At 47.2% G+C, this 16,894-nt stretch overlaps 1 protein-coding gene across 5 annotated transcripts in view; it reads left to right on the forward strand.

Moving 5' to 3' along the window:
- Klhl3 (kelch like family member 3) overlaps nt 1-16,894 on the forward strand; it is a 121,953-nt gene that overhangs the window by 39,009 nt on the left and 66,050 nt on the right. For all 5 annotated transcript variants that reach the window (XM_029468306.2, XM_029468307.2, XM_029468308.2 and 2 more), the window contains exons 3-4: nt 530-636; nt 14,383-14,504. In XM_029468306.2, coding sequence (XP_029324166.1) covers nt 530-636; nt 14,383-14,504 — 229 coding nt within the window. The remainder of the gene's footprint in view (nt 1-529; nt 637-14,382; nt 14,505-16,894) is intronic.

The following is a 16,894-nucleotide window of genomic DNA, read 5'->3' on the forward strand; positions in this document are numbered from 1 at the left end:
TCACTCCTTAACAAGCTATGGAGCTGCAGGCATGCTCACAGTCGCACCTTACTTTTTAAATGTAGGGGCGGGAACTCGGGACTGAAATCCTTGTGCTTGCACACAAAGCACTTTTACCCGCCGAGCTGTGTGCTTGGTCCCAGACAAACTTATGACTCTGTGCTAGGCAAATTGTACTACCCAGCAAGATTCTCTGTGATCAGTTGCAGCAGTTGGAGTTTGTACAAGATTGTTGAGAGCACTGTATGTAAGGGTGCCTTTAGGTGATGGTGTTAAATCTGGGAGAAACACCAGAGACTGACTAGTTTCTAACTAGTGTTGCATATGCAATGGAGCCCCTATTTTTGCTGCTGCCAGAACTTGGGGATCAGGGTCCTGAAGACCAACGAAGCAGCCTTGGGTGCAATAGACACAGTAGTTGGGCCTTCCTTTGCCTCTATGCCAGTAGTGTGTGATCTGGTAGGATGGGTGAGGGAGGGGAGGTGTGGTGTCCATGCCGTGACTCTGTCGCCTCACTGGTGTCTTACAGCAAGCGGCTGCTGTGTGACGTGATGATCGTGGCTGAAGACGTGGAAGTAGAAGCCCACCGTGTGGTCCTGGCAGCCTGCAGCCCTTACTTCTGTGCAATGTTCACAGGTACCGAGAGGGCACACAGCAACCCGAGGTGCTGGGAGAACACTGTGGGTGGGCACATGAGGTGGGGGAGAAGAATGGAGTGGGGAGCAGGGAGGAGAGGCAAAGCTATGCAACCTGTTCCGAGGGTCATCTGTGTTCTGTGCTTTGTGCTGTGGAGAACTGGAGGGGACCGATTCTTGACACCCACAGGAACTACACTTTGTCCTCTGGTCACTCTCCCAGGCAGGAGCCAGGGGCTTCCTGTAACACCTGTAACGGTGTAGACACGTGGAGGATGGTAGAAGAATAATCAACGTCTGCAGCGCCTTTGCTGGGTTTTCAGGGTAGAAGTTGCCTTGCCCGAGGATCTCACATGTGTTATGCCTGGGCTCAATCCCTGAAACTTATCAGCCGAGCTTTCCATTGTCAGGATCTCTCTGTACCAAGTGCATGGATCGTCCTCTCCTAATGATGGCCGCTGGAGGATGCCATCTGGGCTTGCGATTCACCAAGCCTGGTCAGGTGTCCCTGCCACCACATGTTTTCTAAGTGGCCTGTGCTTGCTCTGAGTGTGGTCTCCATCCCCTTGCATTCCGGCCTGTCTCCTCATGACTACACTTGTGGGCTGGCTCTCATGCTGCACATGCGCTCCCCTCAGGAAAGCCCCTCCTACCGCCATCATAACTCCACACAAAGGCTCTTTCCATCCTATGTCAGAATTATTTAAAGCAAAACAAAACAAAACTATAGCTGTCTGTTTTTTAACCTGTCTTCTCATTTTTTGTGAAGATGGGACTCTTGTTTAACTTGTTTGTTACCTGTGTCATGGTTTGAATATGCTTGGCCCAGGGAGTGACACTATTTGGAGGTGTGGCCTTGTTAGAGTAGGTGTGGCCCTGTTAGAGTAGGTGTGGCCTTGTTGGAGTAAGTGTGTTACTGTGGGAGTGGGCTATAAGAACCTCATCCTAACTGCCTGGGAGTCAGCCTTCCACTAGCAGCCTTCAGATGAAGATGTAGAACTCTCAGCTCCTTCTGCACCATGCCTGCCTGGATGCTGCCATGTTCTCACCTTGATGATAATGGACTGAACCTCCTAATCCAAGCCAGCCTTAATTAAATGTTGTCCTTATAAGAATTGCTTTGGTCACCATGTTTGTAACGAAGACACCATGTCTTAAACGCTCATAGCAGGATGCACGTATTTTGTTAATGTGGGGATGAAGGGTCCCCTGCTCGGATGTGAGCTTTGGGAGCCTGTGTCTCGTCTGTGGTGAGTGCACTCTGCCCTTAACAGAGGTGAGCAAGTTTGGAGGAGGAGCTTGGGAAGAGCGGTGGATGCAAACACTTACTCAGTAGAATCTAGTTTTCCCTTACTGTAGTGCACAGCTGGGCAGGAGTGACCTTGTTGCAAGGGCCTTGGTACTGTGCTGTAAGGGTCCCCTGGCTCATCCCGTGAAGTGGTGGTCTCAGCTTGGAGCTGTGCACCTGCTGAAGTGCACCAGGTGTCCTTGCCTCACTTGAGCCAGGACAGACTTTAGGCCATTCAGCCTGGAAAACCTGCCAAGCTCACCACCTGGGGATCTTGAGCCACCCTGCCTTCAGAGTGGCTTCAGACTCAAGCTGCAAGGACTTTAATTCCTTTCCCCTCTTTCCTTCACCTGAACCTAGGTTTTTCAGGGTAATTTATCTCATCTTCAATAGTTTCAGCCACAGTTTCAGCATGCAGCCTCGCCGGACACTCTTTGTATGCGTGATTTCGAAAGTTCAGTACTGACAGAGGAGTCTGCTTAGAGATATAATGAAGTGTTGGCTCGAAGGAGCATGACTGTGGGGCAGTAGAAATGCCATAGCAAACAGAACAGCTGGGGGAATGCCTTTTTCTTGGACTGATCTTGGCCAAAGGGAGTGGGGAGAATCAAGAAAGGAAGCAGTTCTAGTGTTCTGCACAGCCCAAGTCCTCCACGTGACTCTACATGACCTGACTACCCTCTATCCCTTGCCTTTATCCATCCTTCCTTACATCCATCTGAATACCTTTCACACATCTTGATGACAGAAAGAATAATCAGAAAATGTGAGCAAGCAAAAGGTGAAGAAAAATTAAAACAAATAAATGCACGCACCGTAGCGTTGAGGTGACTCTTCTTTCAGATTTATAGATTTGCACACATACAAAATATCCTTGAACACAAATGGACTCACATATATTCGAATAGCCATGCTTTCATAGATACATATTTAAAAACTGCTATTAATCTGGAATGTTTTTCCTTCCCGTTTCTACTCTGCCTAGCTCCTCTTCATTCGTCATTATGATTTAAGTATGGGTTCCTTAGTAGAGTTTTTCGAGACATTAGTGGAAAGCATGACGGACCCTCCAAACTTCCTTGAATCCAGTTGTCACCTGCTCGCAGCATGTCTTACGCTTCCCCTTAGAGTCATTGCTTATTTGAACTCTCCCTTCATCTCTGACTTTCCTTGTCAGTCATTGCTATATCTGCTTACCCATCACCTGCTGCGAACAGGTGCTTGGTAAACTTTAATGGCACTCAACGTTCAATCTTCAACACAGTTCCATGTCCCGGAAGTCATGTCAGAGACTTCATAAGATTCCCTCCGAATTGGGCCTTCGCCTGCTTACGTGCTGGAACACAAGTAACCTTTTCTGTTACAGCTAATGTGTTCGTGGGAATCTTTGCATCTTAATCATTATTTACATTTCTAATCATTTTCTTAGAATAGATTCCTGTGGCAGGAAGTACTTGGCTAAAAGCCATCTTCATTAAAACAAGTCTATCTTTAGCCCTATCTATTTTAGGAGTATGAGTGTTTTGCCTGCATGTATGTATGTGCACTTTGTGCATGCCTGGTGCCCACAGAGGTCACAAGAGGGCTTTGCATCCCCTGGACCCAGAGTTACGGATGCTTGTGAGCTTCGATGTGGGGGCTGGGGACTGAATCTAGGTTTGAACCTGGATGCTCTACAAGAGCAACAAATGCCTTAAGTGCTGAGCCATCTCTTCAGCCCCAGCCATGTACATTTTGAAGGCATAGGTATTTTGTATATATACATCTCTATGAGTGTGCAGTTGGAAAGGGTCTGCTCCTGAATTGCTGAAGTAATATATATTTAGTTTTTACTTTTTGTTTGTTCACATTTTCTGAACTTCTTTTCTTTTTTTGAGACATGTCATTTAGACCTTCAGTTGGCTCAGCTTGTACGCCATTTAGCAATGCATAAGACTTGTGTGTGTTAGAGACCTCTTGGCTTTGCTTAAAACCTGGTAGAGATTTAAAAAAAAATCACAAATAACGTTGCAAAATGTTTCTGCTTATCAGATTTGGCTTTAAATGGCATAAATTCAACCCAAAATGGCCCAGGTGGCCCCTGTCTATTTCTCTCAGCATGTTCAAGGCCAGAGGAATGGCCTGTGATGCGGTTTTTCAGTCAGGCTTAAATACTGCAGTCTTTCCATTCCACGGTTGTTCTGAATGCGAATCCACACCCCAGACCATGTCCGCCCCACAATAGCATGGGAGACATTCACCCTGCCCACAAAAAGCTCCATGTCCTGTCTGGCGTGGACATGTAGCTTAATTGCTCCTACTGCTTTTAGCAGAGATGGAGGGGGAAGGCCAGCAGGCTGGGCACTGCCATCCTTAAGTCATGAATATGGAACGCATAAGACTTTCTCATTCTGCCATCTTGCATTGACACAGGCACAGCTGGCAGCCTGGCCAACTCCTTTCTCTCTTTTTTTAAAAAGAGATTTATTATTATTTTTATTATTATTATTATTTTAAAATTACATGTCTATGTGCAGGTACGTACACATGAGTTCAAGTGTCCACAGAGACCAGAGGTGTAGATCCCCCTCACCCCCCAGTCTGTGTTGTAGGCAGTTGTAAGCTGCCCGATGTGGAGCCGGGAATTGAACTTGAATTCTTTGCAAGAGCAGCGAGTTTTTAACTGCTGACTCACCTTTCTAGCCACCGTGCTCTCCTTTTATTATGCCCTTTAGCCTGGGTTCTGTATGCTGCTGTGCTTTTATTCAGGGGTCTTGACATACGTGTTCTCTAGATACATTAAAAAGACAAGCCTCATTATATGGTATTAAAGAAACTGAGGTCTAAGGTATATGTGAACTCATGGCCTTAGTTCTATCTTAATGCTTAAAATAAAACACATTTGAGCTTTCAACCCAAACAAAACCTTGGTAATAACCTGGTTCCATTTTTTTTTTATCCTAATATGATATTGATGTGGTAGTGGTGATGGTGGTAGTGGTGATGGTGATGATAGTGGTGGTGGTTGGCGGTGGTGGTCATGATGATGGTGACAATGATGTCAGTGGTGATGGTGGTGATGTTGGTGGTCATGATGCTGCCAGTCACGGTTCTGCTAATGATGGTGGTGGTCACGATGATAATGATGATGGCAGTGATGGTGAGGGTGATCGTGGTAGTGGCAGTCACAGTGGTAGCAGGTGCCATTCTAAGTGTGAAGGGGAATGTTCAGTATCTTTATGGCTACACAGGAATTTTCTTCTGTTACTACCTAAGCAGGTAGAGGAGGGATGAGGTCCCAGGGGGTCTGGATGCTGGGATGGTATTTCTCTCTGTGGCCTAACCTTCACACTCTCATTGGCTCCTTTGCTTCTTACCCAGCCTAGGGATTAAGGCAGGACAGGAAATATCATTATTTCCCAGGAGATGGAAGTTATGCTTTGGCAGTAAAATTGCTCAGGCCACTGATTGTGGAGGACTGCCTAGGATTCAGGGAGAAGATAGAATATTTCTTTTTGCTGTGTGAAGTTAACAACTGCAGCAGGCCTTAAGAGCTCAGCTCTAGCCCACTGATTCGGCAAGGCACATCTTAGAACTTGGGTGAGGGTTAAAAACACCATCTTAACATTTGTGAGGGATCATTGAGTAAGGGGTAAACGTTCTTTTTTTTTTTTGTTGTTGTTGTTGTTGTTGTGTTTTGTTTTGTTTTTTGTTTTTTTTTTCTGTTTTCTTTCTGCTTAGAACACAGGATTAAATTACAGTAGAGATCATTCAAGACAGGAGCAAGGGAGAATTCTATAACACGAGGACTCTTGAACATAGCCTTTTATTCCCTGCAAGGACATGTTCTTCAGAGACCCCCTGTCAATAGATTGTTTCTCATTGTCAAGCCTTTGTTTAGAGGATAGGACTTGTCTGGAAGACAAGCCACTGATTTTTCTAGACTTCTTGAATCTTGTATGATAATTAAGGATTTTTCTCTTCCTAGCTTGATTGAGTCTCTGCCCACCTGTTCCTGTTTGGCAGTCTTTCTTCTAAAAGGATCTCATTCATACATTCAGTGTGCTTGTAGAATCTAGGATGTGGACTCTTGTACCTGATAGGGGCATGGAATAAATTGTTCTTTGGGGTTTCCTATGGTCCTGATAGAGGGCCAAATGCAGAGTGTGAAGACTTCAAATTCAGAGTCTCTCCCTTGCTCTCTACAAGGGTTCTCTCACTGGTTAACCTGCTTCGAGGTTTGTTCTCCCATCCCCCAAACCACTTGACATGGCGTAGCTACAGTGATCTTCCCAAGACGAGCATATGCTGCACCCTCAGCTACTGAAACTCTGCCGGGGCTTCCTACTTAACCTTCACAGGAAGTCTGAAGTCTTGAATGTTGTCTGTTAGCATGTAGGCAGCCCAAATCCTACATCCTGCATATATGTGTATGCATGTGTGTGTGCATGTGCACACACACACATGTATGCATGCCATACCACAGAATGTGGGGGGGGGGTCAGAGGACAGTTTTGAGGGTTGGTTCTCTCCTTGTGTCATGGGTTCCAGGTGGAGCCAGGTCAAGCATTTATGGTCAGTGGTTTTTATGCTGATCTTCCTCACTAATTCTAGGCTGAACTTTTTATGCTCCTGTAAAGGTCAGATTCTCCCTCACTTCTATTCCCTCTTCTGGGACACTTTCCCTGTTCCCACGGTTTCTGACTAGCCTGAAGACAGGAGTTTGATCCCTGGAACCCACTGGTGGAAAGAAGGAAGCTAATGTTGTCCCCAAACCTTTGCATGCCTGAATAGTTTTGACTCCTCCAGATCAGTGGTTTTTTCTTATTTTTGTTTTTTTGTTTTTGTTTGTTGGTTTCTGAGACAGGGTCTCTCTGTGTAGCTCTGGCTGTCCTGGAACTCACTCTGTAGACCAGGCTTTTAAATATAAACCAATCCAATGGGAGCGGTGGACTCCATAACCAGGAAAGCAAGTGTGTGTTCTTGTGTGTTCAGCATCAGGGTGCAGGATTCCTGGCTGACAGTCTTTCTAAGCAGAGTCCCCTCTTCTAGCATCTAATACCCTTTGCAGCTGTGGGTTTGATGGCATCTACATCCATCCCCCATAGATCCAACTACCAGACTTAGCTCAGTAAGGACAGGTCGACAGATTGTTCACTTAGGTCCTAGATCTAGCAGGTGGGGCATATTTGGTATGTGCTAGCTGAGTGGACAAATGTCTGGCCCTCATTGGGCATACATGTTAATATACCACAAGCAGAGATACAGCCAGAGATATGTAAAATGAGTTTCTCTGGGGTGTCTGGCAGAGCGCCCTGGGAAAAGGCCAGCAGAGCTGGCCCTTGGGGCTCTTTCCTTGAATTGAGCTCAGAGATGGGAAGAGTTACAGCGTCTGACTTTCTCTTTCTAAAACTATTTTGTCAGACTAATAGAGGTTAGTGTTGACTTAAGGAAGTTCAAGATCCTAGCTTGATGTGGGAGGCTGAGGCAGGAGGATTATGAATTTGAGGACATCCTGGGCGACACAATGAGACCATGTCTTACAAAATAAAATAAAAAATGGGCAAGTGTTCCTCCCCCCCCAAATCTGGCTTCTCCCACCAGGAATGACTGCAGCTCACAGCAACATGAGCTACCAAGAGAAAACTTCTTCCTTTGTCTCCCACTCTGAAAAATACTTCCTCGGCGTTTGTTTCAAGCCATCCCCTCTGTTATGTGCTGAGGCGACAAGGCCTCAGACTCTTGGTTCTCACTAGCTGGGTATCGAATGGTAACTTGCCCTTAGACTGTTGACCCATGCTTAACTTTTACAACTTTTGTCAAGGCTGTTGGCCAGAGTTGGGGTCAAAATATAGAGGGATTTATTACATATGAATCTAGAGTCTATTCTTAGACTTGAGTCTAGAGTAGGTCTAGAGTTGTGCCAACTTCAAGTCTTTCACCTGTGTATAAACACCTCTTGAAATGGCAATTCAATAATTTGTCAGATGGCAGTAATGTCACTCAACGCTGGGAACTATGTCAAGGGTTAAATGATGTTCTGTGGATATCACTTAGCTAAGGATCTAGTCCAGTGTGGGAACTATTATTACTGCCATTTTTAGGGCCAATTTAAACTAATGTCTTAATTTGGTATAGACATTTCTGCTGTTTCATAGGGGTTAATAAAATCAGAGCTGACAAGATGGCTCAGGAAGTTAGGAAAGGCATTTGCTACTAAGTCTGAACATAGGGGTTTGATCCCTGGGACCCACAGGCAAAAAAGGGGGATGCTAATGTCCTCAAACCTTTACATGTCTGCTGTGACAGACACATGTCAACACACAGTCATGCAAGCAGCGCGCACGCGCGCGCGCGCACACACACACACACACACACACACACACAAGTAAACACAGACAATTTTAGAAAATTGTAAGATTGTTTTCTACAGTTATGTGACTACAGTTACATCTCTTAGTTCACTACAAGGAAACTCTTTTTAAACATTTATTTACTTTGTATGTTTGCGTGTGCATGTGTTTGATTTGTGTGCACTCACATCGTAGCATTTGTGTGGAGATCAGAGGACTCCTGTGGGCTCTGGACATTGAGCCCCAGTGGTCAGCCTGGGGGTCAGGAACCTTTGCTCACTGAGCTGCCTCGCAGACCCTCCATGGAGCGCGCAGATACTAACTGCTGCCTCGGACCCCAAGCTTTCTTTCCCATGTTATTTTCTTGTTTACTGAAACTGCACAGTTATCCAAAGAAGCAAGAAAAAGGCCCTAGAGTAGGATTTCTTAATCTTTCTCCACTCATGACCATGAACCAATATAAAAATGTAAAAACAGACATTAATTGACAATGTCATGGAGAATTTATTTTAAAGCAAATCTTTTATTTTTATGTTTTACTTTTTTGGGAGAGAAAGTCTGGGCCTAGACACCCACTGTCTAGCCAGGGGTGATCCTCCTGCCTCCACCTCCCTGGAGGTGCTGGAGTTAAGGGAACACATTATCATATCCAGTTTGAGCAGGCTGGGGTTGAACCCAGGGCTTCCTGCATGCTAGGTCAGCATGCTTCCGGATGGGCTGCCTACTCAGGCCTCTGAAGGAATTCTTTGGAATACATGTACTTTTACCACTTCTCAAAGATCTCAGAGTATTTGTACGCTAATGAGATGAACGGACATACATGAAGGGTTATGTTTCGGCTGAGTATCTGATGCCACAGGCCACAGAACAGCTTTCGTAGTCTTCAGAGTTGGTTATTTTAATCTTAATTATCAATGCCATGAATACCGCTTCACATACATGCACAGTGCCACTGCACATACATGCACAGTACCACTGCACATACATGCATAGTACTGCTGCACATACAAACAAAGTTCAAAGTGGCAGAAGTATGTTTAGAATCTTCTTGAAGTTTTTGTCCTAATCACAAGTCAGAATTTATAGAGTGCCTTAAAAACGGAAATAGGTCAGAAACTCAAACGGCAATTTTTTAAAAGACATGTATTTTTTAACCAGCACACAGAGTATTTTGGCATCTCAAACACAATAGTTGTTGATTCCTGTCCCCGTTGTCCCCTTGCCTCCTTTCATGTGTCTATAGTCCCAGTGCCCTTCTCCCTTCAGGCCACCTGTGTTCTGTTTTCTGCTCCTTAGTCTCTGACATCTCTGTTCCCCATCATTGTTCTTATGATAGCTGTTTTATGTTGTATGATCCCTTGCCCCAAAATACACACACACACACACACACACACACACACACACACACACACACACACATTAAAACCTAGGAAGCTAAGCTCCACACACAATATTCATTTTTCTGAATCTGGGCTACCTTGCTTAATATAATATTTTCTGGTAGACTTCATTTCACTTTACATTAGAATGAAAGTCCATTGTGTATGTGGAAGACATGTTTATTTCCCGCTTGGCTATTGGTCAATGGCCAGCCTCCTCCACTCCTTGCTTTTGTGAACAGGGCATCAATGGACATGGACGTGTTCAGTGTGTGTTCAGGACTGGCGTAGCTGGCTTCCCAAGGAGGTCTCTGTTTAATTTTTTGGGAAAAAAGATTACCAAAATGGCCTCTCCAGTTTACACTCCCACCAGCTGTGAATATACTTCTCTCTCCACACGTCCTCAAAACATTTATTGTCACTGGTTTTCTTGGTGATAGCCATTCTGACAGGGCTGTGATGGATGGTTAATGATAATGGACAGCTTAAAAAAACTGGCCATTTTTGCTTCTACTTTTGGGAAACATTGAATTAGCCTACTTACTGACTCAGTGTGTGTATATTTAATTTTGTAGATTTTTTTGTGTATGTGTGTGTATGTGTGATGTATATCTATGTGTATATATGTGTATGTATGTATGTTTATGTATTTGTGTGTGTATGTGTGTTTGTATGTGTATGTATGTGTGTGTATGTCTATGTATGTATGTGTGTGTGTATGTCGGATGTATTTGTGTGTGTGTGTCTGTGTGTGTTTGTGTATATGTGTCTGTGTGTGTAAGTACACCCACGTGTGGAAGTCAGAGGACAGCCCTTGGATATTGGTTCCTCCCCTCCTTACACATACATAGGTACCTCTTCTTAGGTTTTTTAGACAGAGTCCCTTCACCACTTAGCCCAGGCTGGCCTTCCAGCTTCTTGAGATTCTTCTATCTCCTCCCCCCAACCCCTCCACTGCTCCCCCTCCTATCTCCTGTAGGAACACCCGCACAGGGATTACAGACAGCTTTGATGTGGGTTCTGCCGATCCAGACTCAGGCCATCTGCCCTGTGTGGCAAATGCTTCTGCTCACTGACCTTCAGTTGTTTGTCTTATGTATTCTAAATGGAAACCCTGCGTCTACAGCGTGCTAGCAAATGATCTCTCCCATTCTGTACTTCCCTCTGCCGCAGTTTCCTTCTCTTCAGACAGCAGTTTCTAAAACCAAGTATTTCAACACAACACGGTACAGAGATATGCTACTTTGGTGTATGCTGAAGAATGGCAGTAGGGAAATTCTTAAAATTCTTAGCTTTCCATATTTGAATGATTCTGTTTCTTTAGGTGCAGAACAACTTATATGTGCTGTAAAAACTATGTAGTCCATAAAACATCCCATTGTTGAGACTGAGCCAACATGTTTCAAGCAGTTTCTTGGCATTTCACAGTGCACACGGTGTTCCGGGTGGTACAAAGCTGAACAGCTGTACATTGGCGCACACTGCCAGAGAGACTGTGAACTCACTGTGAGCACCATCCGGGATGCTTGCACACTGCCAGAGAGACTGTGGACTCACTGTGAGCACCATACAGGATGCTTGCTGACCCACAGTCTAGAGAAGCCTGCTTACCTGTTACAGGCTACAGAAACCTGGAAGAACTTGATAAATCGGTTATTGTCCCAGAATATAAAACCCCTCTGACCTCTGCACCCATGTAAATACACACACAGAGATTATTCACACAGTTTTAACAGTTCCTGATTGTTTTTGTAAAGTTCTAAAAACCTTGACTTGTCTTCCACACACAGATTCCACAGAGGGAAAGGCGGTCAGTCAACCCGGGCCTGATCACATGCCTCTGGGTTCTCACAGCCGCCTGTTCTTTCAAAATACTATCTCCGAGGGAGGCCTGTGTTCTTTAACTTATCTCTGTGATTCAGTTAGCAATTGGACCCTCATTAGTGAACTTCTCAATAGCCATTTAGAGGAGAAAAACCATAAACTTCTGATTTCTTTGCTTGCACTTATTTTTCTGTTTGTATGGCTCAGCATAAAGTCTAGAGGACTGCATCTTAGGGGGCAGGAGGACTAGGATTCCATCTTAGAGGACAGGAGGACTGGGACCCCATCTTAGAGGCAGGAGGAGTCTACCACCTTTCCCTCCTGCCTCCTGCCTCCTGCCTCCTGCCTCCTGCCTCCTGCCTCCTGCCTCCTGCCTCCTGCCTCCTGCCTCCTGCCTCCTGCCTCCTGCCTCCTGCCTCCTGCCTCCTGCCTCCTGCCTCCTGCCTCCTGCCTCCTGCCTCCTGCCTCCTGCCTCCTGTCTCCTGCCTCCTGCCTCCTGCCTCCTGCCTCCTGCCTCCTGCCTCCTGCCTCCTGCCTCCTGCCTCCTGCCTCCTGCCTCCTGCCTCCTGCCTCCTGCCTCCTGCCTCCTGCCTCCTGCCTCCTGCCTCCTGCCTCCTGCCTCCTGCCTCCTGCCTCCTGCCTCCTGCCTCCTGCCTCCTGCCTCCTGCCTCCTGCCTCCAGTCTCCTGCCTCAGGACGCAGTTAGTTCTCGTTGTTGACCTTCACAGTCCCAGAGAAGGGAAAGACATAGGAGCTAGCTCCTGGCTTCATTTGTCTGACAAGAAGACTAGCAGGCAGGATTTGAAGAACCCAACACCACCCACTTTCCCTGTTTGAGTCATGTGATCCGGAGCTGTGGCAGGGTGGGTACTGTGGACTGATAGTGTGACTGCGTAGCTTGGGGGTGGGTGTCAGGAGCCCACGTATTGCATTGCACCATATTTTCTTGGGCGTTGGGAGGCCAGTGTTGTACTGTACCGAATCTTTTAGGTGCTGGCATGAGTCTGAGAGAGAACAGTCATCATGCTGTTTGCAGGATGATACCAGGGCTTCTGGCTGTGTCATGTCTTGGTGCCACACTGCCCTCTGATTTGTGCCTCTGCTGTGTGCTGCCTCAAGTCCCTGAACTTGCTGAGGAGGCTTGGTTCTATGTCGGGATCTTGTGACTGGGCATGTGGTGCTGTTACTGCTCTTGCTTCCTGCCTACGTACTGTTTCTTGGGTTATTACCAGGGACATTCAGAAGTTCTTCCTGCCTCCAGCTCAGCTCCCTTCCACCTCTGCATCCAGGATTTCATCCAGAAACCCCCTTCTGTAGACCATCAGAGAAATCCACAAAACCTAGAGGACAGCTGATCATAGAGTGTCTATCCCCCCACCCCCACCCCGTCAACACAGCTACATCACAGCCCTTGTAACCAAAGGCTCAGGGAGCACTGGAGAAGAGGAAGCAGGAAGATTGTAAGAGCCAGAGGACCAGGACGTGTCTGCTGAGAAACAGTGTCTTCTACCTGTGACAAGGAAGCTGCTGCTTCCTGTGAAATCCTAACAACGTACAGGACCTCCAAATGATAACGCCAGTTGACATGTCACTAGGGATGGGGTCCTTCATCCGTAGATGAAGAGCTACAGGCAGTTAATAATGAGAGACAGAGAGAGAGAAAGGGGGGGACGGATGAAGGGAGGGATGAAGAGGAGGAGGAGGAAGAGGAGGAGGAGGAGGAGAGAGGTGGTCCTTTCCAGAGAGGACCCTCCCCACCCCACACCCATAGTTTATCCTGAATGGTCAATCCCAAACACAGAGACATGTTAGCAACACTGCCTGAACCAGCAGGTTGTATTTATGTGGACATATGTGTGTGGAAGAAAAGGCCGTGACTTCTGGAGTGAGTTGTGGCACATGAGAGGGGTTGCAGCGGGAGAGGGAAGGGTGGGAATGATGTAGAGTCAGCTCTCATGTATGAAGTCCTCAATAAGGACACTCCACCTGTTCTTATCCTCCTCCTGGGTAGGACCTCAGTGCTGTCACCCTTGTCATGAAACTCCCTTGTGTGATTGTACCTCTCCAGCTTCCTTCCGTGCCCTGTGCCCAGCCACGCCAGCCTCTCACTCACTGTCTCTCAGATACAGTATCCTCTTGGCTTCTTTCTCCTTTACACTCGGCCCACACCCGGCCCCTCCTTCCCTGCTTTGCTGTCTCTTGAAGTTCTTCTCTTCATTCTGCCACCCCCAGAGAAGTATATGCTTTCCCAGGAGGCCTCCTATAGCTCCCAGGTGTGGTCTGTGTCCCTTCTCTGTGCTTCTATACTGGACTGTTTCATGGTGTTTAAAGCTATGGGTTCTGAAGTCAGACTCCCTTTCAGCCCACTGTGGCAGTTAGATGTCTGACCACAAAATGAATGAGATCCCTTCCTGAGCCTTGCTTTTTTGTTGGCTTGTTTGATTTGTTTTTTTTTTTTCTTCCCTCTATGTAAAATAAGGCTAATTTTTACAACCATCACACATTTCTGTGAAGTTTGGAAGAGGCAAGAATTTAAAGTGCTTCACCCAGTGTTTGGCTGTAGTTAGCAATTAACATATACTAATTTTTCATGTTGTCATGATAATTTGTGCATGTTTAGACTCCTCTTATAAGACCTGCCCTCCTTCAGGGCTGGTTAAGAGCTTGCTCTCCATGCCTGGCCCTGGATAGAGTTAAGCACGGCTCAAAGCCTGGGCTACAGAAACAGGTGGCAGAACACAGAATGCCTACAGTTGGTGTATGAGTGAACCAAGGTCGTTATGACCTTGATGTCCTTGTGCCTGACTCTCTCCAGTGGTTTCTGGGGGCACAGGCAAGAGCCGCACGTTTCCTAGACAACGCAGGAGGCAAATTGGCCACAGGTACCAAATTCCCGTCCTTCTCTGTTCTGTTGTGGAACCACAGGTGACATGTCTGAGAGCAAGGCCAAGAAGATCGAAATCAAGGACGTGGACGGGCAGACTCTCAGCAAGCTCATCGACTACATCTACACCGCAGAGATCGAGGTGACGGAAGAGAACGTGCAGGTAACCTCACCAGCGGCCCAGTGCCACCCACTCAGGACCCGCCAGATCACCGTCCTGCCCTTTAACCCTCACAGCTCCTCAGGGTCACAAAAACGGGAAACGAGGCTGCGGAGGATGACGTCACTTTACCTGGGCACGTGCCAGTCAGCGTAAGGGCGGAAGAATGTCCCCCTTGTCTGTTCAGCGCATGCCCGTCGTAGGCTGTGCTTTTCACCCGCAGGTTATGTCATGCCTCTGCATGAGCCCAACCCCGGAGTGTTGCGTTTTATAAAAAGAGAGGAGAGACCAGAGATATGTTTGATGGAGGCGTGGCATGCGTGGTATGGTGTGGGGGTAAGGGGTGTCTCTGTGGGCCCATGCTGAGGCATCCTTTCTCCTTGAGGGACCAGCAGCACGATAGACTTTATTCAGGACATGCGGAGGGGAGTTGAGAAAAGGAAAGGCGGGGGTGGGGGGGTGGGAGGGGGAGGAGGAGAGGGAGAGATATTGAGAGATAGGAGTAGAGGCCGACATGGAGAGGAGGTGAGGAGTATGGGAAGAGAGAGAGGGTAAGGGGCAAGAGTGAGAGCAAGAGAGAGAGGAGGGGGCAAGCAGCCCCTTTCACAGTGAGTCAGGGATCCCTGCCTGTTGCCAGGTAACAGTGGCTGGAGCCTAGATGAACCGCCAACATGGAGTGAGGAGTTTTTAGCTCAGGTTGTATTTAGTTTATGAAGGAGGAACCAGAAGCTCAGAGACTCCTCTCCTCCCCAGGCTGCCCTTGTGTCTCAGGGGGTGAGAGGCCGTTTGTGCTGTTTACCTTACAGTCTTGGTCACGCAAAGGCCCGGAGCCCGAGGTTGGAGGCCCCGAGCCCGAGATCGGAGTCTCACCAGAGTGTGGTGATGACATGCAGCGTGCGCCTTTCCCCCTCTTTCTTAACCCTGCCTGGCCCTCTGCCATCTGGAGCCCGGAAAGGCAGAGGACCCAAGAGAGGACACGCATACTGTGCTTCAGTTGGGGAGATGACTGGGGAGGGGCAGTCTTGACCCCCACTGATCACGGGGCTGAACAGACAAGGGTACTTACACTCTTCTGCCCTTACAGGAATTTGTGTGATTCGAAGGGTTAGCTAACGCCCCTCCAGTGATCAGGATGCCCATTTCCTATTGAAGCTCCAGGTTGGAGCTGTCTGGGAGGCTGGCTTGACGATTGCTTGTTGTTTCAACTTAGCCTGACCATTCCTCTTACCTGCCACACCCTTTGCCAGCACTGTAACAGCACTGGTCCCCTGGTGTCTGCAGTGTGGGGATGACATCCATTAAAGAAAGACACGAGTCACGCCTGTGCACAGTCCAGCAGTGAGAGAGGATGCCAGGGGACACTTTGGAGGAAGGAAGATTTTGGGAAGGATCTTTTTTTAAGAGTTGAGCTTCAGTCTGTGCTTGAGGAATGTGTGGTAGGCAGAAGGATGCTAATGTGGGGTCAGGCGTGGGCGTGCAGATCGAGTGAGGCACATTTCATTGTCCCTGCATAGCCTGCGGTGCCAGGAAGGTCTCCCGGCTTTTATATAGTTACCATAGCACTTTGGGCTAATCTACCATTTGTAGAAATATAGGTCTCACTGTCCTGGCTGGCCTAGAGAGCTCCCTGTGTAGACCAGGCTGGCCTCAAACCCATAGAGATCCACCTCCCTCTGCCTCCTGAGTACTGACACTAAAGGTGTGTGCCACCATGCCTGGCTCAAACTATATACACGCTAAAATGTGTAATTTGGATAATTAGAAAGGGCTCTGTTTTGGTCCTTACTTCCTGACAGGGATAAGATGTTAGGAGCAATAAAACAGTAATACATAATAATTTATTGTTAAGGTATTAAGAAATTAAGGCGTTAATTAATAAATAAAAGTAATAGGTATCTGCCAGTAAAAAGGTAATTTTTACAATTCTGGTCTAACCCTGTGCTGATCTTTCTGGCTTATAAAATGCATTATTTCAAGATGATGACAGCAGATATGAGAGAGCTCTACAGAAAGTGATGTTGCCATTACTTTAAAAAAAAAAACGAATTTGTCTTGGGGGGGGGAGAGCAGGGAGGAGGAGGGGCTAGTGCAGTTTAGAGGAATTAGTGGGGAGACAGCCCTGGGCTGCCTTCAGCATGGCTCCCGGTTCTGCCTGAGGAGAATCCCTTGACTCTGAGTGCTTGCCCTGTGCCTTCCCCCATCTGCTGGGGTCTTTCCACTTCCCTGACACCCTGCTGCCAAGTTCAGTCTTCTCCATCAGCAGAGGTCCTACATAGGTATTCATAAACTGCCCCTGCTCAAACCCTGGCTCCCCTCATTATCTGGCTGTGATACCAAAGCAAGTCAGGTGATCTCTCTTTGCCTCAGGGTTTTCGTTTTATAGACGTGGTTGT

Source organism: Mus caroli, unplaced genomic scaffold, assembly GCF_978045245.1.
Source record: "Mus caroli unplaced genomic scaffold, Mus_caroli_1 scaffold_15, whole genome shotgun sequence".
In the NCBI taxonomy this organism is placed as follows: Eukaryota; Metazoa; Chordata; class Mammalia; order Rodentia; family Muridae; genus Mus; species Mus caroli.